Below are 20,896 nucleotides of genomic sequence, written 5' to 3' on the forward strand. Positions count from 1 at the left end.
TGATGGATGGCAGACATACACGTCTCTGTCTCTGTCTCCGTCTCTGTCTGGCATACATGACATGCAGCTAGCTCTTTGGCTGGCTGTCTCTGTAGCTGGCTGGCTGTCTCTGTGGCTGGCTGCCTAGCTGGCTAGCTTATTATTAGTACCTACCTACCTACCTACCTACCTACCTATCTATCTATCTATCTATCTATCTATCTATCTATCTAATCTATCCTATCTATTCTATCTAATGTATCTAATCTATCTATCAAAGAACATGGAGGGTGAATTCTCCCAGCTGGAGCCGTAGGCAGGCAGCATCAGCAGGATACATCGGCCACCAGGAAATCAAATCCAAAGGAAACGGTTTAATAAACTGCACCTACCTTTCCACCTACCTGCTCGGTCGCTTGACCGGCTGCAACTGAGCTGCTTGTTGTGCTGGCAGCTGTGTATAGCAGCAAAGCCTTGATGACATCACGTCCCGCGATGACATCACCAGCACTGGCCCGGCAGCCAAGTTGTAAACAACTCTGCCAGTTGGTTGCCATGGCAACAGAGGCCAGCAAGTCTTGGACAAACAAACTTTTCGTAGCCACACTCGGGCTAATTTTTCGGGGTCGGTCCACCTGCGCACAACACACTCGAGGGATGTTTCTTGCAACACAGTAGTTTCAGGTGCAGCCGGCTTGTTTCCTTCTTCATTCTTTTGCTCTGTTTTTTGCAAACTCATTAGGGGGTGCACTGAACCTGGAGGCACTGCAATACCAGGTCAATGCCTGGAGAGGACAGAGCAAGCTCTTTTTCCATCTCCCTGTTCTAAAAATCCATTTAATATATGGTCCCCAGATAGGGGACGTATCAGATATTAAACTGATAAGAACAGATTTTTTTTTTTTTTTTTTTTTTTTTTTTTGATTGAAAATATCTTTATTACAATCAGTCGTCGTCAGGCATACATAAACTGTGACGCAGCACAGTTCAATAAATAAGACACTACATACTCAGCACCATGGTACAACATACAGCACAGGCTCCCTACGCTATACATCATACCACCCGCTACACTAACATTCCAGCATACCTTAACAATCCTAAAACAACAAACAATAAAGCAATACAGACAAGTGATGGGGTAAGGGGGGTGGGAGAGAGGGGGGTAGGGAGGGGAAATCACAGGCCCGAAGCTTTATTGAAAGACAACACAACACAAGGGGAGAGGGGGAAGGAGAGGGGTATCAATCCTCTTCTTCCTGGTCCGATCTGTCCATGATGGAATAGTCTCTGAGCAGGCTGTGGACCAGCCTGCGGCAGTCCAGAAAGGACATCCTCTCCTTCTTCAGAATGAGGCGGTTCCTGGCAAGCCATATAGCGTCCTTAAAACAGTTCATAAGGCGCCAGGCCTCCCGGGTTGCCTCATCGCCGAAATTCCCAGGGAACAGGCCGTACAGCACCGCGCAGTGCGTTAGCCTGTTCCTGGGCACACAGTCACTGAGTTCAAGTTCCAGGGCGTCCAACAGGCCCTGAGCAAACGGACACTGCCAAAAGAGGTGCGAAGATGTTTCCTCCACGAAGGGGCACCGGGGGCAGTACCGCGTTTTGCACAGGTTGCGGGCATGCATGAATGACCTCAAAGGCAGTCCCCCCTGAATGGCCATCCAAGACAAGTCCTTGTGCCCGTTGGTCAGCTTTGCCGAAGCCACATTTGTCCATACAGTCTCTGCGGTGGCCGCAGCGAGCCCTGGAACGAGCTCCATAGAGTCCTGTGCTCTGATGAGCTTGTGGACAGTTTTTGGCTTCCACAAGTCGGGCTTGAGTCCCTCCAGTTGGTGTTCCCTCACAAACTTGACGACGCCCCCGTAGAACCAGGGAGTGTGCCAGTTGTAAGGGATGGAGCTGTCCCACTTGTCCCAGCTCAGACCCCTCCAGAGGGGGAGGAGGAACAGGCGAGACATGGACCTGCCCGCAGAGCCATTTTTCTGTTGCAGAGTCCTCCGCACACAGTCACATACAAAGGCTGCCCGCAGCAAGGTAGGGATATCCGGAACACCTTTTCCGCCCTTGCGGGGTTCCTTGTACATCACGGAGCGCTTCACTCTGTCCATTTTGGAGCCCCAGATGAAACAAAACACGGTCCTGGTGATGGCCCTGCAGACGGTGACATGGGGGGGCCAGGCCTGTGCGGTGTACTGGAGCACAGGCAGAACTTCGTTCCTCAGGACCAATGCTTTGCCCTCAATGGTGAGGTGTCTGAGGCTCCACAGCCCGATCTTCGTATTGACCTTAGCCAATCGCTCTTCCCAGGACTTGAGGGCCGCGCCTTCCTTTCCGAACCAGACTCCAAGGATCTTGATGAAGTCCGGTTTGATGGTAAACGGGAAGGGGGCGGAGGAAGCCAGGTGCCACTCCCCGAAGAGCATAGCCTCCGACTTCCCGCAGTTGACCTTTGCCCCTGAAGCCTTTCCGAACTTCTCGCAGGTCTGGACGAGTGCGGTCACCGAACGCTGGTCAGCGCAGAAGACGGTCACGTCGTCCATGTACAGCGAGCACTTGACCTCGTGTCGATCGGGTCCGGGTACGGTGATCCCTCTGATCTCTCCGTTCTGCCGTATAGCCTCCGCGAAGGATTCTATAACACAAACAAAAAGGAGAGGTGAGAGAGGGCAGCCTTGTCTGACCCCAGAGAGAACCGGAAAGGGGTCAGTCTTCCAGCCGTTCACCAGTACCCTGCTGAAAATATCAAAATACATCACGTTAACAAAACGACAAAACATATCACCAAGTCCTAACCTACGCAGTGCCCTGCCCATGAACTCGTGAGAGACCCGGTCGAAAGCCTTCTCCTGATCAAGGCTGACCAGGGCCGCGTGTGCACGGCGGCTTTGGATGTAATGGACCGTGTCCCTCACTAGGGCGAGGCTGTCTGCGATCCTGCGGCCGGGAATGCCACAGGTCTGGTCCAGATGGACGACCTGACCGATGACCTTCTTCAGCCGGTTGGCCAGCACCTTGGCGAGGATCTTGTAGTCCACGTTCAAGAGAGAGATGGGACGCCAATTTTTCAAGTCACATCTCTCCCCCTTCCGCTTATACAGGATCGTGATCGTACCCTCCCTCAACGACGGAGGCATTCTGCCCTCCACCACCATCTCCTCGTACAGCTCCAACAGGTCCGGGCAAATGAGATCCCCCAGCGCTACATAGAGCTCCGCTGGGAGACCATCACTGCCCGGGGTCCTGCCAGGCCTAAAGGATTTAGCGGCAGAGAGCAGCTCCCCCACCGTCAAGGGGGCGTCCATGGCCGACGCACCTGCGGGATCAACAACGTTAGTGATACCTGACAGGAACTCGTCGGCCACTTCGGAGTCGGTGGTCTTCGGGGCGTAGAGGCTGCGGTAGAAGCTAGTGACAACCCCCATCACGTCCTCTTTGCCCTTCCGCAAACTTCCGGTCTCATCCCGCAGCTCAGTCAGGGGCGTGTGGCCGGCGTGGAGTTTCCTGAAAAAGAACGAGTTACATTTCTCACCCTTCTCCAGGTTCTCCACCTTGGAACGGAAGACGATTCGCTTGGATTCCTCCTCAAAGTGCCTTTGCAAGCTCTTTTTGGTCTCCTCCAGCTCCTCCTTCACGTCCCAGCCGCACCGGAGAAGGTCTTGCAGTGACCGCAGCTCGCGCTGCAGCCTCCTGAAGTCCCTCTTTCTTCCGCACGCCTGTTGACGACTCTTGGCCTGAAAGAAACTGCGAAATTGAACCTTAACAAATTCCCACCAATCACTAACACGCTCAAACATACATTTATCGTTGCGCCATACGATGTAGGCCTCTCTAAGCTCCTCCAGAACCTCCTCCTGAGCCAGTAGAGCACAATTCAGCTTCCAAGAGCCTGGGCCAGATGGGAAACCATGGCCCAGAACCCCTTGAAACAGAATGGCCCTGTGGTCAGAGAAGAAGCAGGGAACCATAGAGTGCCTAGTCTGCCTGACTGCTCGAGAGGCAAACACAAAGTCAATCCGAGAACGGAGCGAGCCATCGGGGCGGCTCCATGTATAATTAACAGAGCCGTTCCCGATGGACCCAACAACGTCCTGCAAGGATGCTTCAGTCACCATCTCGATGAGCAGTTTGGATGTGACATCCAACTTGACAGATGTCCCAGAACTGCGTCCGTCCGCTTCAATGGGGCAGTTGAAGTCCCCACCCAACACTACAGCCCTGGAGGTTGCGAGCTGGGCCCGCAGGGCCTGGAATAGTTCCAGACGCGCACCCTTCTCAGGAGAGGCATACACATTGATGAGCCTTACGGGCTCCCCCGCCCAAGAGCCGTCTGCAATTAGCAATCTGCCACAGACAAGCTCCTGAACAGAATCAAGTGTAAAGTTGCCTCCCCTGATCAGGATGGCGACCCCTGCGGACTTACAGTCGCCCCCGCCGGACCAGTAGGAGGGACCGTGGGACCACTGCCTGGCCAGATGGTTGTAGGACCTAGAAGAGGACAGAGCACATTCCTGCAACATATACACATCGCACAACTGAGCATTTAAAAACGAAAGAACTGTCTGGAATCTAGACCTATCTCTCATACTCCGCACATTTAAGCTAAAGATGGAAAGATTAGCCATGGGGAGAAAAGAAAAGGGTTAGTCACAGACTCATACGATACCACTCCGGTCGGGCGGATCCTCTTCTTCGGGGCCCGCCGGCCCGACCCATTCCCGTATGCACTCCTCCAGCGCCTCTTTCAGGTGTGCATTCTCTGGGACGTCCTCGAAGTCGAAAGCCTCCGGTTCGTCGACCAGATTCTCCACCACCTGATCCATGTCGCTTTCCTCCGGGAGGTCATCTTCGCAGACCTCGATGATCTTTTTCTTGGAGGTCTCAGCCGATGGGCTGTCCCTCACTTTCCTCTTCCTGTCGGGAACCACTGTGGGGACAAGAGGGGGAAAATCCTCCAAGGAGAGAACCACAGCAGCGGGAGGAAAGGTTAGTGCTGCTGGGTTGGGGGAGTGGGGTGGGAGGGTGGGGGTAGGGGCGGGGGACAGGGGACCCACTGAGGCAATGGGATAGGGGAGGGATTCCTCAGTGGGGGTGGGCGGGGAGGGAGAGGGGGGAGGGGGGGAAGGAGGGGAGGGGGAAGGGGTAGGGAGGGCGGGGGTGGGGGGAGGGTTAGGGGCCGTCGTCCTCTTACCCTCCTTCTTCTTCTTCTCCTTCTCCTTGGGCTTCTGCGCTGCTTGGGCTACGGCCGGCTGCTGGCCGGTCGGAGCTTTGGCAACCACGGATGCCCACGTTCTCTTCTCCCTCTGGGGGCAGGCCCTGTAGCTGTGGTCCGCATGGCCGCAGAGGTTGCAGGTTTTTGCCTTCGGACAGTCCTTGGTCCCATGCCCCGGCACTCGGCAGACTCTACAGGAATCTTCGCTGCAGTCCTTCGCCTGATGACCCTTCTTGCTGCATCTCCTGCAGATCTGCGGCATATCCGGGTAATAGATGAAGCCTGGAGCGTCACCCAAAGAGAAAGCCTGAGGCAGGTGCTGGAAACCGTCGTCCGATGACTCATCCCTGTTGAGCCTCACGACCACCGACCACTTGCCAGTCCAGAATCCAAGGCTGCTCAGGATCTTGGAGGGTTCCTTGACCACTGTGCAGTACCTTGCAAGGAATGTGGCGATGTCCTTGCCTGGGATGTACGGGTTAAGGATTGAAACCGTCACCCGCCTCTCCTCCCTTTGGATTAAGCAGTTGCTTACAAAGCGAGAGAAAGGGGATTCGGGCCTCGCTGCCTTTACCGCCTCCCAGTACCTCCTGCAGGTGTTGAAGGAGGCAAATGTCACATAGAAGATCCCCGTGAAGAAGAAAATGCTGAGGGTTTCAGCCTTGGAGAAACCCTGGTCCAGGACCATCTTCTTAGCGAACACATCCTCAGACATGTCCGGCTCTCTACCATCCACCTTCTTCAGTCGCATGGCCACCGTAGTGCGCATCCAGGGCCGCAGTGTAGGGACGCCTGGATCCGCAGCCTTGCTGGTCGTCGGCTGAGCTGGGGCGGCAGAGGAAGAGGCATCCACGACCCGGGCCTCCTGGCTCTTCCTCGCTTCCTTCTGCTGGGTCTTCTTCATCTCCGCTGCTGAAGAGGCCATCGCTTCTCCTGGTCGAGCTCTTTCCTGGTGGGCGGAGCTATGCAGATCCTCGTCGAAGGGGGCGGAGAGATGCAAATCCTCGTCGCCGGCTTCTTCGGGGTTCAGCGTCGTCCTTCTCGGGGTTCCGGGGCGTCTTCGTCGATCGTTCGTCGGCAGGCGGGATCGAAGTGGTTCTCCGGTCAAACCGTCGGGCACAGGACAATCGAGCAGCAGGCCGAGAGGAAGGTTCACTCTCGTTCCTGGGGAATAGCCCTACACCCAATAGCTGCAGTGAGCTTAAGACGAATTAAATCGCCGATGCCCAAAGGCCGAGTGCAGGGGGTACCCCAGGACCTGAGCCGTCAAGTCAAGGCAGTTCAGTAAGACAAGATACTACACTTGATCTTAGCCAAAAGGCCGAGAAGCGATGGCCACAACGGTTTCCCGAAAACTCCCCTTCTCGGACACCACGTCCTTCTTGTTAAGGCGAAGCCAGACATACATACCCTATTATGCGCTCCACCCTCTCAGATGGCGGACCGGACGTGCTTTCACACTGCATCTCCTATTGCCTAGCACTGCCTCTGTCTTCCTTTCTGCTCTCAAATCTGAATAGCTCCACCCCCCAATCACACTGCGTCTGCTTCCACCTGATGGATGGCAGACATACACGTCTCTGTCTCTGTCTCCGTCTCTGTCTGGCATACATGACATGCAGCTAGCTCTTTGGCTGGCTGTCTCTGTAGCTGGCTGGCTGTCTCTGTGGCTGGCTGCCTAGCTGGCTAGCTTATTATTAGTACGTACCTACCTACCTACCTACCTACCTACCTATCTATCTATCTATCTATCTAATCTATCCTATCTATCCTATCTATTCTATCTAATGTATCTAATCTATCTATCAAAGAACATGGAGGGTGAATTCTCCCAGCTGGAGCCGTAGGCAGGCAGCATCAGCAGGATACATCGGCCACCAGGAAATCAAATCCAAAGGAAACGGTTTAATAAACTGCACCTACCTTTCCACCTACCTGCTCGGTCGCTTGACCGGCTGCAACTGAGCTGCTTGTTGTGCTGGCAGCTGTGTATAGCAGCAAAGCCTTGATGACATCACGTCCCGCGATGACATCACCAGCACTGGCCCGGCAGCCAAGTTGTAAACAACTCTGCCAGTTGGTTGCCATGGCAACAGAGGCCAGCAAGTCTTGGACAAACAAACTTTTCGTAGCCACACTCGGGCTAATTTTTCGGGGTCGGTCCACCTGCGCACAACACACTCGAGGGATGTTTCTTGCAAAACAGTAGTTTCAGGTGCAGCCGGCTTGTTTCCTTCTTCATTCTTTTGCTCTGTTTTTTGCAAACTCATTAGGGGGTGCACTGAACCTGGAGGCACTGCAATACCAGGTCAATGCCTGGAGAGGACAGAGCAAGCTCTTTTTCCATCTCCCTGTTCTAAAAATCCATTTAATATATGGTCCCCAGATAGGGGACGTATCAGATATTAAACTGATAAGAACAGATTTGAAAATATCTTTATTACAATCAGTCGTCGTCAGGCATACATAAACTGTGACGCAGCACAGTTCAATAAATAAGACACTACATACTCAGCACCATGGTACAACATACAGCACAGGCTCCCTACGCTATACATCGTACCACCCGCTACACTAGCATTCCCGCATACCTTAACAATCCTAAAACAACAAACAATAAAGCAATACAGACAAGTGATGGGGGTAAGGGGGGTGGGAAAGAGGGGGGTAGGGAGGGGGAAATCACAGGCCCGAAGCTTTATTGAAAGACAACACAACACAAGGGGAGAGGGGGAAGGAGAGGGGTATCAATCCTCTTCTTCCTGGTCCGATCTGTCCATGATGGAATAGTCTCTGAGCAGGCTGTGGACCAGCCTGCGGCAGTCCAGAAAGGACATCCTCTCCTTCTTCAGAATGAGGCGGTTCCTGGAAAGCCATATAGCGTCCTTAAAACAGTTCATAAGGCGCCAGGCCTCCCGGGTTGCCTCATTGCCGAAATTCCCAGGGAACAGGCCGTACAGCACCGCGCAGTGCGTTAGCCTGTTCCTGGGCACGCAGTCACTGAGTTCAAGTTCCAGGGCGTCCAACAGGCCCTGAGCAAACGGACACTGCCAAAAGAGGTGCAAAGATGTTTCCTCCACGAAGGGGCACCGGGGGCAGTACCGCGTTTTGCACAGGTTGCGGGCATGCATGAATGACCTCAAAGGCAGTCCCCCCTGAATGGCCATCCAGGACAAGTCCTTGTGCCCGTTGGTCAAGTTCGCCGAAGCCACATTAGTCCATACAGTCTCTGCGGTGGCCGCAGTGAGCCCTGGAACGAGCTCCATAGAGTCCTGTGCTCTGATGAGCTTGTGGACAGTTTTTGGCTTCCACAAGTCGGGCTTGAGTCCCTCCAGTTGGTGTTCCCTCACAAACTTGACGACGCCCCCGTAGAACCAGGGAGTGTGCCAGTTGTAAGGGATGGAGCTGTCCCACTTGTCCCAGCTCAGACCCCTCCAGAGGGGGAGGAGGAACAGGCGAGACATGGACCTGCCCGCAGAGCCATTCTTCTGTTGCAGAGTCCTCCGCACACAGTCACATACAAAGGCTGCCCGCAGCAAGGTAGGGATATCCGGAACACCTTTTCCGCCCTTGCGGGGTTCCTTGTACATCACGGAGCGCTTCACTCTGTCCATTTTGGAGCCCCAGATGAAACAAAACACGGTCCTGGTGATGGCCCTGCAGACGGTGACATGGGGGGGCCAGGCCTGTGCGGTGTACTGGAGCACAGGCAGAACTTCGTTCCTCAGGACCAATGCTTTGCCCTCAATGGTGAGGTGTCTGAGGCTCCACAGCCCGATCTTCGTATTGACCTTAGCCAATCGCTCTTCCCAGGACTTGAGGGCCGCGCCTTCCTTTCCGAACCAGACTCCAAGGATCTTGATGAAGTCCGGTTTGATGGTAAACGGGAAGGGGGCGGAGGAAGCCAGGTGCCACTCCCCGAAGAGCATAGCCTCCGACTTCCCGCAGTTGACCTTTGCCCCTGAAGCCTTTCCGAACTTCTCGCAGGTCTGGACGAGTGCGGTCACCGAACGCTGGTCAGCGCAGAAGACGGTCACGTCGTCCATGTACAGCGAGCACTTGACCTCGTGTCGATCGGGTCCGGGTACGGTGATCCCTCTGATCTCTCCGTTCTGCCGTATAGCCTCCGCGAAGGATTCTATAACACAAACAAAAAGGAGAGGTGAGAGAGGGCAGCCTTGTCTGACCCCAGAAAGAACCGGAAAGGGGTCAGTCTTCCAGCCGTTCACCAGTACCCTGCTGAAAATATCAAAATACATCACGTTAACAAAACGACAAAACATATCACCAAGTCCTAACCTACGCAGTGCCCTGCCCATGAACTCGTGAGAGACCCGGTCGAAAGCCTTCTCCTGATCAAGGCTGACCAGGGCCGCGTGTGCACGGCGGCTTTGGATGTAATGGACCGTGTCCCTCACTAGGGCGAGGCTGTCTGCGATCCTGCGGCCGGGAATGCCACAGGTCTGGTCCAGATGGACGACCTGACCGATGACCTTCTTCAGCCGGTTGGCCAGCACCTTGGCGAGGATCTTGTAGTCCACGTTCAAGAGAGAGATGGGACGCCAATTTTTCAAGTCACATCTCTCCCCCTTCCGCTTATACAGGATCGTGATCGTACCCCTCCCTCAACGACGGAGGCATTCTGCCCTCCACCACCATCTCCTCGTACAGCTCCAACAGGTCCGGGCAAATGAGATCCCCCAGCGCTACATAGAGCTCCGCTGGGAGACCATCACTGCCCGGGGTCCTGCCAGGCCTAAAGGATTTAGCGGCAGAGAGCAGCTCCCCCACCGTCAAGGGGGCGTCCATGGCCGACGCACCTGCGGGATCAACAACGTTAGTGATACCTGACAGGAACTCGTCGGCCACTTCGGAGTCGGTGGTCTTCGGGGCGTAGAGGCTGCGGTAGAAGCTAGTGACAACCCCCATCACGTCCTCTTTGCCCTTCCGCAAACTTCCGGTCTCATCCCGCAGCTCAGTCAGGGGGCGTGTGGCCGGCGTGGAGTTTCCTGAAAAAGAACGAGTTACATTTCTCACCCTTCTCCAGGTTCTCCACCTTGGAACGGAAGACGATTCGCTTGGATTCCTCCTCAAAGTGCCTTTGCAAGCTCTTTTTGGTCTCCTCCAGCTCCTCCTTCACGTCCCAGCCGCACCGGAGAAGGTCTTGCAGTGACCGCAGCTCGCGCTGCAGCCTCCTGAAGTCCCTCTTTCTTCCGCACGCCTGTTGACGACTCTTGGCCTGAAAGAAACTGCGAAATTGAACCTTAACAAATTCCCACCAATCACTAACACGCTCAAACATACATTTATCGTTGCGCCATACGATGTAGGCCTCTCTAAGCTCCTCCAGAACCTCCTCCTGAGCCAGTAGAGCACAATTCAGCTTCCAAGAGCCTGGGCCAGATGGGAAACCATGGCCCAGAACCCCTTGAAACAGAATGGCCCTGTGGTCAGAGAAGAAGCAGGGAACCATAGAGTGCCTAGTCTGCCTGACTGCTCGAGAGGCAAACACAAAGTCAATCCGAGAACGGAGCGAGCCATCGGGGCGGCTCCATGTATAATTAACAGAGCCGTTCCCGATGGACCCAACAACGTCCTGCAAGGATGCTTCAGTCACCATCTCGATGAGCAGTTTGGATGTGACATCCAACTTGACAGATGTCCCAGAACTGCGTCCGTCCGCTTCAATGGGGCAGTTGAAGTCCCCACCCAACACTACAGCCCTGGAGGTTGCGAGCTGGGCCCGCAGGGCCTGGAATAGTTCCAGACGCGCACCCTTCTCAGGAGAGGCATACACATTGATGAGCCTTACGGGCTCCCCCGCCCAAGAGCCGTCTGCAATTAGCAATCTGCCACAGACAAGCTCCTGAACAGAATCAAGTGTAAAGTTGCCTCCCCTGATCAGGATGGCGACCCCTGCGGACTTACAGTCGCCCCCCAGGCCGGACCAGTAGGAGGGACCGTGGGACCACTGCCTGGCCAGATGGTTGTAGGACCTAGAAGAGGACAGAGCACATTCCTGCAACATATACACATCGCACAACTGAGCATTTAAAAAACGAAAGAACTGTCTGGAATCTAGACCTATCTCTCATACTCCGCACATTTAAGCTAAAGATGGAAAGATTAGCCATGGGGAGAAAAGAAAAGGGTTAGTCACAGACTCATACGATACCACTCCCGGTCGGGCGGATCCTCTTCTTCGGGGCCCGCCGGCCCGACCCATTCCCGTATGCACTCCTCCAGCGCCTCTTTCAGGTGTGCATTCTCTGGGACGTCCTCGAAGTCGAAAGCCTCCGGTTTCGTCGACCAGATTCTCCACCACCTGATCCATGTCGCTTTCCTCCGGGAGGTCATCTTCGCAGACCTCGATGATCTTTTTCTTGGAGGTCTCAGCCGATGGGCTGTCCCTCACTTTCCTCTTCCTGTCGGGAACCACTGTGGGGACAAGAGGGGGAAAATCCTCCAAGGAGAGAACCACAGCAGCGGGAGGAAAGGTTAGTGCTGCTGGGTTGGGGGAGTGGGGTGGGAGGGTGGGGGTAGGGGCGGGGGACAGGGGACCCACTGAGGCAATGGGATAGGGGAGGGATTCCTCAGTGGGGGTGGGCAGGGAGGGAGAGGGGGGGAGGGGGGGAAGGAGGGGAGGGGGAAGGGGGAGGGGAGGGGCGGGGGTGGGGGGGAGGGTTAGGGGCCGTCGTCCTCTTACCCTCCTTCTTCTTCTTCTCCTTCTCCTTGGGCTTCTGCGCTGCTTGGGCTACGGCCGGCTGCTGGCTGGTCGGAGCTTTGGCAACCACGGATGCCCATGTTCTCTTTTCCCTCTGGGGGCAGGCCCTGTAGCTGTGGTCCGCATGGCCGCAGAGGTTGCAGGTTTTTGCCTTCGGACAGTCCTTGGTCCCATGCCCCGGCACTCGGCAGACTCTACAGGAATCTTCGCTGCAGTCCTTCGCCTGATGACCCTTCTTGCTGCATCTCCTGCAGATCTGCGGCATATCCGGGTAATAGATGAAGCCTGGAGCGTCACCCAAAGAGAAAGCCTGAGGCAGGTGCTGGAAACCGTCGTCCGATGACTCATCCCTGTTGAGCCTCACGACCACCGACCACTTGCCAGTCCAGAATCCAAGGCTGCTCAGGATCTTGGAGGGTTCCTTGACCACTGTGCAGTACCTTGCAAGGAATGTGGCGATGTCCTTGCCTGGGATGTACGGGTTAAGGATTGAAACCGTCACCCGCCTCTCCTCCCTTTGGATTAAGCAGTTGCTTACAAAGCGAGAGAAAGGGGATTCGGGCCTCGCTGCCTTTAACCGCCTCCCAGTACCTTCCTGCAGGTGTTGAAGGAGGCAAATGTCACATAGAAGATCCCAGTAAAGAAGAAGATGCTGAGGGTTTCAGCCTTGGAGAAACCCTGGTCCAGGACCATCTTCTTGGCGAACACATCCTCAGACATGTCCGGCTCTCTACCATCCACCTTCTTCAGTCGCATGGCCACCGTAGTGCGCATCCAGGGCCGCAGTGTAGGGACGCCTGGATCCGCAGCCTTGCTGGTCGTCGGCTGAGCTGGGGCGGCAGAGGAAGAGGCATCCACGACCTGGGCCTCCTGGCTCTTCCTCGCTTCCCTTCCTCTGCTGGGTCTTCTCCGGTGCTGAAGAGGCCATCGCTTCTCCTGGTCGAGCTCCTTCCTGGTGGGCGGAGTTATGCAGATCCTCGTCGAAGGGGGCGGAGAGATGCAAATCCTCGTCGCCGGCTTCTTCGGGGTTCAGCGTCGTCCTTCTCGGGGTTCCGGGGCGTCTTCGTCGATCGTTCGTCGGCAGGGCGGAATCGAAGTGGTTCTCCGGTCAAACCGTCGGGCACAGGACAATCGAGCAGCAGGCCGAGAGGAAGGTTCACTCTCGTTCCTGGGGAATAGCCCTACACCCAATAGCTGCAGTGAGCTTAAGACGAATTAAATCGCCGATGCCCAAAGGGCCGAGTGCAGGGGGTACCCCAGGACCTGAGCCGTCAAGTCAAGGCAGTTCAGTAAGACAAGGTACTACACTTGATCTTAGCCAAAAGGCCGAGAAGCGATGGCCACAACGGTTTCCCGAAAACTCCCCTTCTCGGACACCACGTCCTTCTTGTTAAGGCGAAGCCAGACATACATACCCTATTATGCGCTCCACCCTCTCAGATGGCGGACCGGACGTGCTTTCACACTGCATCTCCTATTGCCTAGCACTGCCTCTGTCTTCCTTTCTGCTCTCAAATCTGAATAGCTCCACCCCCCAATCACACTGCGTCTGCTTCCACCTGATGGATGGCAGACATACACGTCTCTGTCTCTGTCTCCGTCTCTGTCTGGCATACATGACATGCAGCTAGCTCTTTGGCTGGCTGTCTCTGTAGCTGGCTGGCTGTCTCTGTGGCTGGCTGCCTAGCTGGCTAGCTTATTATTAGTACGTACCTACCTACCTACCTACCTACCTATCTATCTATCTATCTATCTATCTATCTATCTATCTATCTAATCTATCCTATCTATCCTATCTATTCTATCTAATGTATCTAATCTATCTATCAAAGAACATGGAGGGTGAATTCTCCCAGCTGGAGCCGTAGGCAGGCAGCATCAGCAGGGATACATCGGGCCACCAGGAAATCAAATCCAAAGGAAACGGTTTAATAAACTGCACCTACCTTTCCACCTACCTGCTCGGGTCGCTTGACCGGCTGCAACTGAGCTGCTTGTTGTGCTGGCAGCTGTGTATAGCAGCAAAGCCTTGATGACATCACGTCCCGCGATGACATCACCAGCACTGGCCCGGCAGCCAAGTTGTAAACAACTCTGCCAGTTGGTTGCCATGGCAACAGAGGCCAGCAAGTCTTGGACAAACAAACTTTTCGTAGCCACACTCGGGCTAATTTTTCGGGGTCGGTCCACCTGCGCACAACACACTCGAGGGATGTTTCTTGCAAAACAGTAGTTTCAGGTGCAGCCGGCTTGTTTCCTTCTTCATTCTTTTGCTCTGTTTTTTGCAAACTCATTAGGGGGGTGCACTGAACCTGGAGGCACTGCAATACCAGGTCAATGCCTGGAGAGGACAGAGCAAGCTCTTTTTCCATCTCCCTGTTTCTAAAAATCCATTTAATATATGGTCCCCAGATAGGGGACGTATCAGATATTAAACTGATAAGAACAGATACTACACTTGATCTTAGCCAAAAGGCCGAGAAGCGATGGCCACAACGGTTTCCCGAAAACTCCCCTTCTCGGACACCACGTCCTTCTTGTTAAGGCGAAGCCAGACATACATACCCTATTATGCGCTCCACCCTCTCAGATGGCGGACCGGACGTGCTTTCACACTGCATCTCCTATTGCCTAGCACTGCCTCTGTCTTCCTTTCTGCTCTCAAATCTGAATAGCTCCACCCCCCAATCACACTGGCGTCTGCTTCCACCTGATGGATGGCAAGACATACACGTCTCTGTCCTCTGTCTCCGTCTCTGTCTGGCATACATGACATGCAGCTAGCTCTTTGGCTGGCTGTCTCTGTAGCTGGCTGGCTGTCTCTGTGGCTGGCTGCCTAGCTGGCTAGCTTATTATTAGTACCTACCTACCTACCTACCTATCTATCTATCTATCTATCTATCTATCTATCTATCTATCTATCTAATCTATCCTATCTATTCTATCTAATGTATCTAATCTATCTATCAAAGAACATGGAGGGTGAATTCTCCCAGCTGGAGCCGTAGGCAGGCAGCATCAGCAGGATACATCGGCCACCAGGAAATCAAATCCAAAGGAAACGGTTTAATAAACTGCACCTACCTTTCCACCTACCTGCTCGGTCGCTTGACCGGCTGCAACTGAGCTGCTTGTTGTGCTGGCAGCTGTGTATAGCAGCAAAGCCTTGATGACATCACGTCCCGCGATGACATCACCAGCACTGGCCCGGCAGCCAAGTTGTAAACAACTCTGCCAGTTGGTTGCCATGGCAACAGAGGCCAGCAAGTCTTGGACAAACAAACTTTTCGTAGCCACACTCGGGCTATTTTTCGGGGTCGGTCCACCTGCGCACAACACACTCGAGGGATGTTTCTTGCAAAACAGTAGTTTCAGGTGCAGCCGGCTTGTTTCCTTCTTCATTCTTTGCTCTGTTTTTTGCAAACTCATTAGGGGGTGCACTGAACCTGGAGGCACTGCAATACCAGGTCAATGCCTGGAGAGGACAGAGCAAGCTCTTTTTCCATCTCCCTGTTCTAAAAATCCATTTAATATATGGTCCCCAGATAGGGGACGTATCAGATATTAAACTGATAAGAACAGATACTACACTTGATCTTAGCCAAAAGGCCGAGAAGCGATGGCCACAACGGTTTCCCGAAAACTCCCCTTCTCGGTACACCACGTCCTTCTTGTTAAGGCGAAGCCAGACATACATACCCTATTATGCGCTCCACCCTCTCAGATGGCGGACCGGACGTGCTTTCACACTGCATCTCCTATTGCCTAGCACTGCCTCTGTCTTCCTTTCTGCTCTCAAATCTGAATAGCTCCACCCCCCAATCACACTGCGTCTGCTTCCACCTGATGGATGGCAGACATACACGTCTCTGTCTCTGTCTCCGTCTCTGTCTGGCATACATGACATGCAGCTAGCTCTTTGGCTGGCTGTCTCTGTAGCTGGCTGGCTGTCTCTGTGGCTGGCTGCCTAGCTGGCTAGCTTATTATTAGTACGTACCTACCTACCTACCTACCTACCTACCTACCTATCTATCTATCTATCTATCTAATCTATCCTATCTATCCTATCTATTCTATCTAATGTATCTAATCTATCTATCAAAGAACATGGAGGGTGAATTCTCCCCAGCTGGAGCCGTAGGCAGGCAGCATCAGCAGGATACATCGGCCACCAGGAAATCAAATCCAAAGGAAACGGTTTAATAAACTGCACCTACCTTTCCACCTACCTGCTCGGTCCGCTTGACCGGCTGCAACTGAGCTGCTTGTTGTGCTGGCAGCTGTGTATAGCAGCAAAGCCTTGATGACATCACGTCCCGCGATGACATCACCAGCACTGGCCCGGCAGCCAAGTTTGTAAACAACTCTGCCAGTTGGTTGCCATGGCAACAGAAGGCCAGCAAGTCTTGGACAAACAAACTTTTCGTAGCCACACTCGGGCTAATTTTTCGGGGTCGGTCCACCTGCGCACAACACACTCGAGGGATGTTTCTGCAAAAACAGTAGTTTCAGGTGCAGCCGGCTTGTTTCCTTCTTCATTCTTTTGCTCTGTTTTTTGCAAACTCATTAGGGGGTGCACTGAACCTGGAGGCACTGCAATACCAGGTCAATGCCTGGAGAGGACAGAGCAAGCTCTTTTTCCATCTCCCTGTTCTAAAAATCCATTTAATATATGGTCCCCAGATAGGGGACGTATCAGATATTAAACTGATAAGAACAGATACTACACTTGATCTTAGCCAAAAGGCCGAGAAGCGATGGCCACAACGGTTTCCCGAAAACTCCCCTTCTCGGACACCACGTCCTTCTTGTTAAGGCGAAGCCAGACATACATACCCTATTATGCGCTCCACCCTCTCAGATGGCGGACCGGACGTGCTTTCACACTGCATCTCCTATTGCCTAGCACTGCCTCTGTCTTCCTTTCTGCTCTCAAATCTGAATAGCTCCACCCCCCAATCACACTGCGTCTGCTTCCACCTGATGGATGGCAGACATACACGTCTCTGTCTCTGTCTCCGTCTCTGTCTGGCATACATGACATGCAGCTAGCTCTTTGGCTGGCTGTCTCTGTAGCTGGCTGGCTGTCTCTGTGGCTGGCTGCCTAGCTGGCTAGCTTATTATTAGTACCTACCTACCTACCTACCTACCTATCTATCTATCTATCTATCTATCTATCTATCTATCTATCTATCTATCTATCTAATCTATCCTATCTATCCTATCTATTCTATCTAATGTATCTAATCTATCTATCAAAGAACATGGAGGGTGAATTCTCCCAGCTGGAGCCGTAGGCAGGCAGCATCAGCAGGATACATCGGCCGGCCACCAGGAAATCAAATCCAAAGGAAACGGTTTAATAAACTGCACCTACCTTTCCACCTACCTGCTCGGTCGCTTGACCGGCTGCAACTGAGCTGCTTGTTGTGCTGGCAGCTGTGTATAGCAGCAAAGCCTTGATGACATCACGTCCCGCGATGACATCACCAGCACTGGCCCGGCAGCCAAGTTGTAAACAACTCTGCCAGTTGGTTGCCATGGCAACAGAGGCCAGCAAGTCTTGGACAAACAAACTTTTCGTAGCCACACTCGGGCTAATTTTTCGGGGTCGGTCCACCTGCGCACAACACACTCGAGGGATGTTTCTTGCAAAACAGTAGTTTCAGGTGCAGCCGGCTTGTTTCCTTCTTCATTCTTTTGCTCTGTTTTTTGCAAACTCATTAGGGGGTGCACTGAACCTGGAGGCACTGCAATACCAGGTCAATGCCTGGAGAGGACAGAGCAAGCTCTTTTTCCATCTCCCTGTTCTAAAAATCCATTTAATATATGGTCCCCAGATAGGGGACGTATCAGATATTAAACTGATAAGAACAGATTTTTTTTTTTTTTTTTTTTTTTTTTTTTAAACCACTTCAATTGGTTAAAAGAGCGAAAACAGCAAAAACTGTTTTAAATCACAATCGCCACTCCAACCGTCTCATCATAATGGTCATTTTGTTCATTTGAAAACACACAATAAAAAGAAAAACACCGTGTACTACAACCTATCACACTACTTACATAATACATATTTTCCTACTTATTTACATACTTCTTTACATACTTATTTACATATAGGTAAATCTAAACTTGCAACAAAAACCTCCACTTTCTGAATTTCCACACACCCATCACTATCTGACGTCACCACAATTGCTGTTTATCCATAAATATATCACTACAATCTAGAAACAATTCAACCTCAAACATTCGTTAACCGATTACAACCTTCCTCTAAACACACACCAATTCCTCACTCCCAAGCTCTCCATCACACAACGCCAAAATTAGCACCATCACTACTCTCTCCTTATCTTGCTCTGATGCACCCATACCAAACATTGGCCACTCTCCAGTCTATAAAGGTCACACCGAGCTAGCTCCTAACCAGCCACCCACCTCCTTTCCATCATTATACGCAAAATCACAGTCCCACATCACATGTCTCACCGACTCATTGACCCACAACCATCCCTTGACCACACCTCATATCTAATCAAGTCACGCCTCTTCTGTACTTGTCTCGCCGGTACAATTTCATGCAAAGCCCTCCATACCACATCATCGCCTGTTTATTTGACATGCCAATCTCACCCTCATTTTTTCCTAAACTGCGCACGCCTCATCCGCCCTTAACTCCCACCAATATTTACACACCACTCTCCTGCATCTTCTCTTCCACTTTCTTTTTCTCCTTAAAATCCTTCACAGGCACACTTAACAAATCAACTCTATCCCAATTTTTCCTTTTTCCACTCTTCATATACCACACAGGGCACTTAAAGCTACAGCACCTTTTACATCCATTCCATCATCACTTAGACCAGAAAAATACACTCCATCAGCCATATACCGATTCATGCATCCTGCCTTACTCCCTTTCCTCCAACATACACCGAACCTTGATATAACTCAGCCCCCAAAAAAGATCCTGAAATTTGGGAACCCAACCCTCCATGCTCACTGACTTATAATACTCTCCCTTTTCAGTCTTCAATCCTACACGCCACAGAAACGTAAAACATAACTTCTCTCGCCTTCTTATCTTCGTCCGCAAAGGGAAACACATTCTCACAAAAAGCAAAATAGGCAAAAATCACTGCTTCACAACCAGCACCTTCCCCACCAAATTCAGTTGCACGCATCCTCAAAAATTCACTTTTCTTCGCAGTCCGACCTCCCACATTAGTCCCAACTTTCATTCCTTTCAATCATCATTAAGACTGAATCCCCCAAAATTTTATTGCCCCCACCTCACACTCCACTCCATTCCATCTTAACATTCCTATCCCCAAAAACACTTAAAAACACATTATTCAATTATTGCGAAGGCAGATCCCCACAAAAAATATCCCGCCACAATTTTCTCTGTTCATAACTCGCCAGATTAATCACGTCACCACACCACATTATCTCATATAACCCAGCACATTTACATTCTTACCCGCACTCCCCGGAATCAACAATCCTCTCCTCAGCTTATCTTTCCTTACCAACACAACAAGGCTCAATCACACTTCAAACAATTCGGGGACATCGTGCAGCCTTGCCTAACCCCCGCCCTTACACTCACTTTTCCCACTCAGGCACCATTAATCAACACCTCACTTGTCCCTCTGTATACAAACCTCTCACTATATTTAAAAACTTCCTTGAAAACCCTTCTCTCCAAACACTCTAAACATAAAATCATGCGAAACCCTATCAACAGCCTTTGCAAATCCACGCCAAGACCAACACTTCTTTCTATCGCATACTGTCACCACCAGATTCCCTCAACAAAAGCAGAATTATCAGTCAACCTCCTCCCAGGAATTGCACACACCTGATCCTCACCAATCACCTGCTCAGCCACATCACGCATACGCCCGACACCTATCTTACTAAACACTTTATAATCGGCATTAAGCAAAGTGAATCGGTCCTCCAGTTCCCCCAAGACGCCGCTTATTCCCTTTTTTATGTATCAGAACTACCACAAACCGACCCTGCTTTCATTGAATCACTCAAAACAGTCATTTTTCCCTATATATTGACACACCTCCACCCTAGCCATACCACAATCTCCCCATGCTTTCACATATAACTCAATCGATCCCATCCTTTCCTTCGTTTTAAATTTCTTTGCACTCATCACCGCACTTTTGACTTCCTCCATGGTCCACCTCCTCACATAGCAGTCCCCATCACTCTCCTTAAGCTTACTCTCCAGACCTTTAGTCTCCTCACCAGAAGCACCCTCATCAATCACTTATGCCCATATAAATCCCATAAAAACTCTCCAACCTCTCTTATAACCTTCTTCTCCAACCACACACTTCCCATCCTTGTTCATAGCCTCATCCATCTCATTCCTCCTTCCACATCACTTTCTTAAAGAAAAAACTTGTGCACTTCTCATTTTTATCCAAATATTTCTATTTTTTGATCTATAAAATTATTTCTTTACCTGCTTTCATCCATCATTTTCTTCATTTCTCTCTCTTTGCATCCTCCACAAATCACTTACATCCCACCCCACTCATCTTTAACTTAATGCACAATCAATCCTGACATTTAAATCACTATATTTTTTCTTATCACACCCGTCTTTTTATACCCCCATTTCCGAAAGAATTTTTTACATTCTTCTTTCATCCATCCCACATCTAATATACTCATCAAACCCCATGCGTCCTGCCTTCCACCACCTCATATAAGCAGATCTAAATCATTCATCACTTTTTCATCTTCCAACAACTTTTACATTTACTTCCATACACCTTTTACCATATAACTCCTTTAACCTCACATGCAATTCAGTCTCAAACAACTCATGATCAGAAAAAGGTACAACTTGTTGAGAATACCCCAGACACTCCAAACTTTTTAGAACGAAAATGAAAATCAATCCTAGACTCCACCCCTCTCTATCCGCCCTAATATGTAGCAGGTGGTGA

The 20,896-nt window shown here is 51.8% G+C and overlaps 1 protein-coding gene, 4 non-coding genes and 4 pseudogenes across 5 annotated transcripts; all 9 read right to left on the reverse strand.

Annotated features, from left to right (window-relative positions):
- Positions 1–719: 719 nt before the first annotated feature.
- Positions 720–913, reverse strand: LOC138774806 (U2 spliceosomal RNA). Its single transcript, XR_011360403.1, has one exon. It is a non-coding gene; the product is annotated as a U2 spliceosomal RNA (small nuclear RNA).
- A 4,075-nt stretch (positions 914–4,988) lies between these two features.
- On the reverse strand, positions 4,989–6,364 carry LOC138774798 (zinc finger CCHC domain-containing protein 3-like; the record flags this gene model as incomplete). Its single annotated transcript, XM_069955709.1, has 1 exon — positions 4,989–6,364. A coding segment is annotated over exon 1 (1,128 nt), but the record flags the coding sequence as incomplete, so codon positions are not given.
- Positions 6,365–6,381: 17 nt separating this feature from the next.
- Positions 6,382–6,524, reverse strand: LOC138774814 (U2 spliceosomal RNA; annotated as a pseudogene).
- Positions 6,525–7,462: 938 nt separating this feature from the next.
- LOC138774804 (U2 spliceosomal RNA) lies at positions 7,463–7,626 on the reverse strand (annotated as a pseudogene).
- A 5,483-nt stretch (positions 7,627–13,109) lies between these two features.
- LOC138774817 (U2 spliceosomal RNA) lies at positions 13,110–13,253 on the reverse strand (annotated as a pseudogene).
- Positions 13,254–14,211: 958 nt separating this feature from the next.
- LOC138774822 (U2 spliceosomal RNA) lies at positions 14,212–14,403 on the reverse strand. Its single transcript, XR_011360406.1, has one exon. It is a non-coding gene; the product is annotated as a U2 spliceosomal RNA (small nuclear RNA).
- Positions 14,404–15,345: 942 nt separating this feature from the next.
- Positions 15,346–15,536, reverse strand: LOC138774811 (U2 spliceosomal RNA). The gene has a single exon (XR_011360404.1). It is a non-coding gene; the product is annotated as a U2 spliceosomal RNA (small nuclear RNA).
- A 947-nt stretch (positions 15,537–16,483) lies between these two features.
- Positions 16,484–16,674, reverse strand: LOC138774821 (U2 spliceosomal RNA). The gene has a single exon (XR_011360405.1). It is a non-coding gene; the product is annotated as a U2 spliceosomal RNA (small nuclear RNA).
- Positions 16,675–17,640: 966 nt separating this feature from the next.
- Positions 17,641–17,851, reverse strand: LOC138774805 (U2 spliceosomal RNA; annotated as a pseudogene).
- Positions 17,852–20,896: the final 3,045 nt, after the last annotated feature.

The sequence above is a fragment of the Dendropsophus ebraccatus genome, unplaced genomic scaffold (genome assembly GCF_027789765.1).
Source record: "Dendropsophus ebraccatus isolate aDenEbr1 unplaced genomic scaffold, aDenEbr1.pat pat_scaffold_1123_ctg1, whole genome shotgun sequence".
In the NCBI taxonomy this organism is placed as follows: Eukaryota; Metazoa; Chordata; class Amphibia; order Anura; family Hylidae; genus Dendropsophus; species Dendropsophus ebraccatus.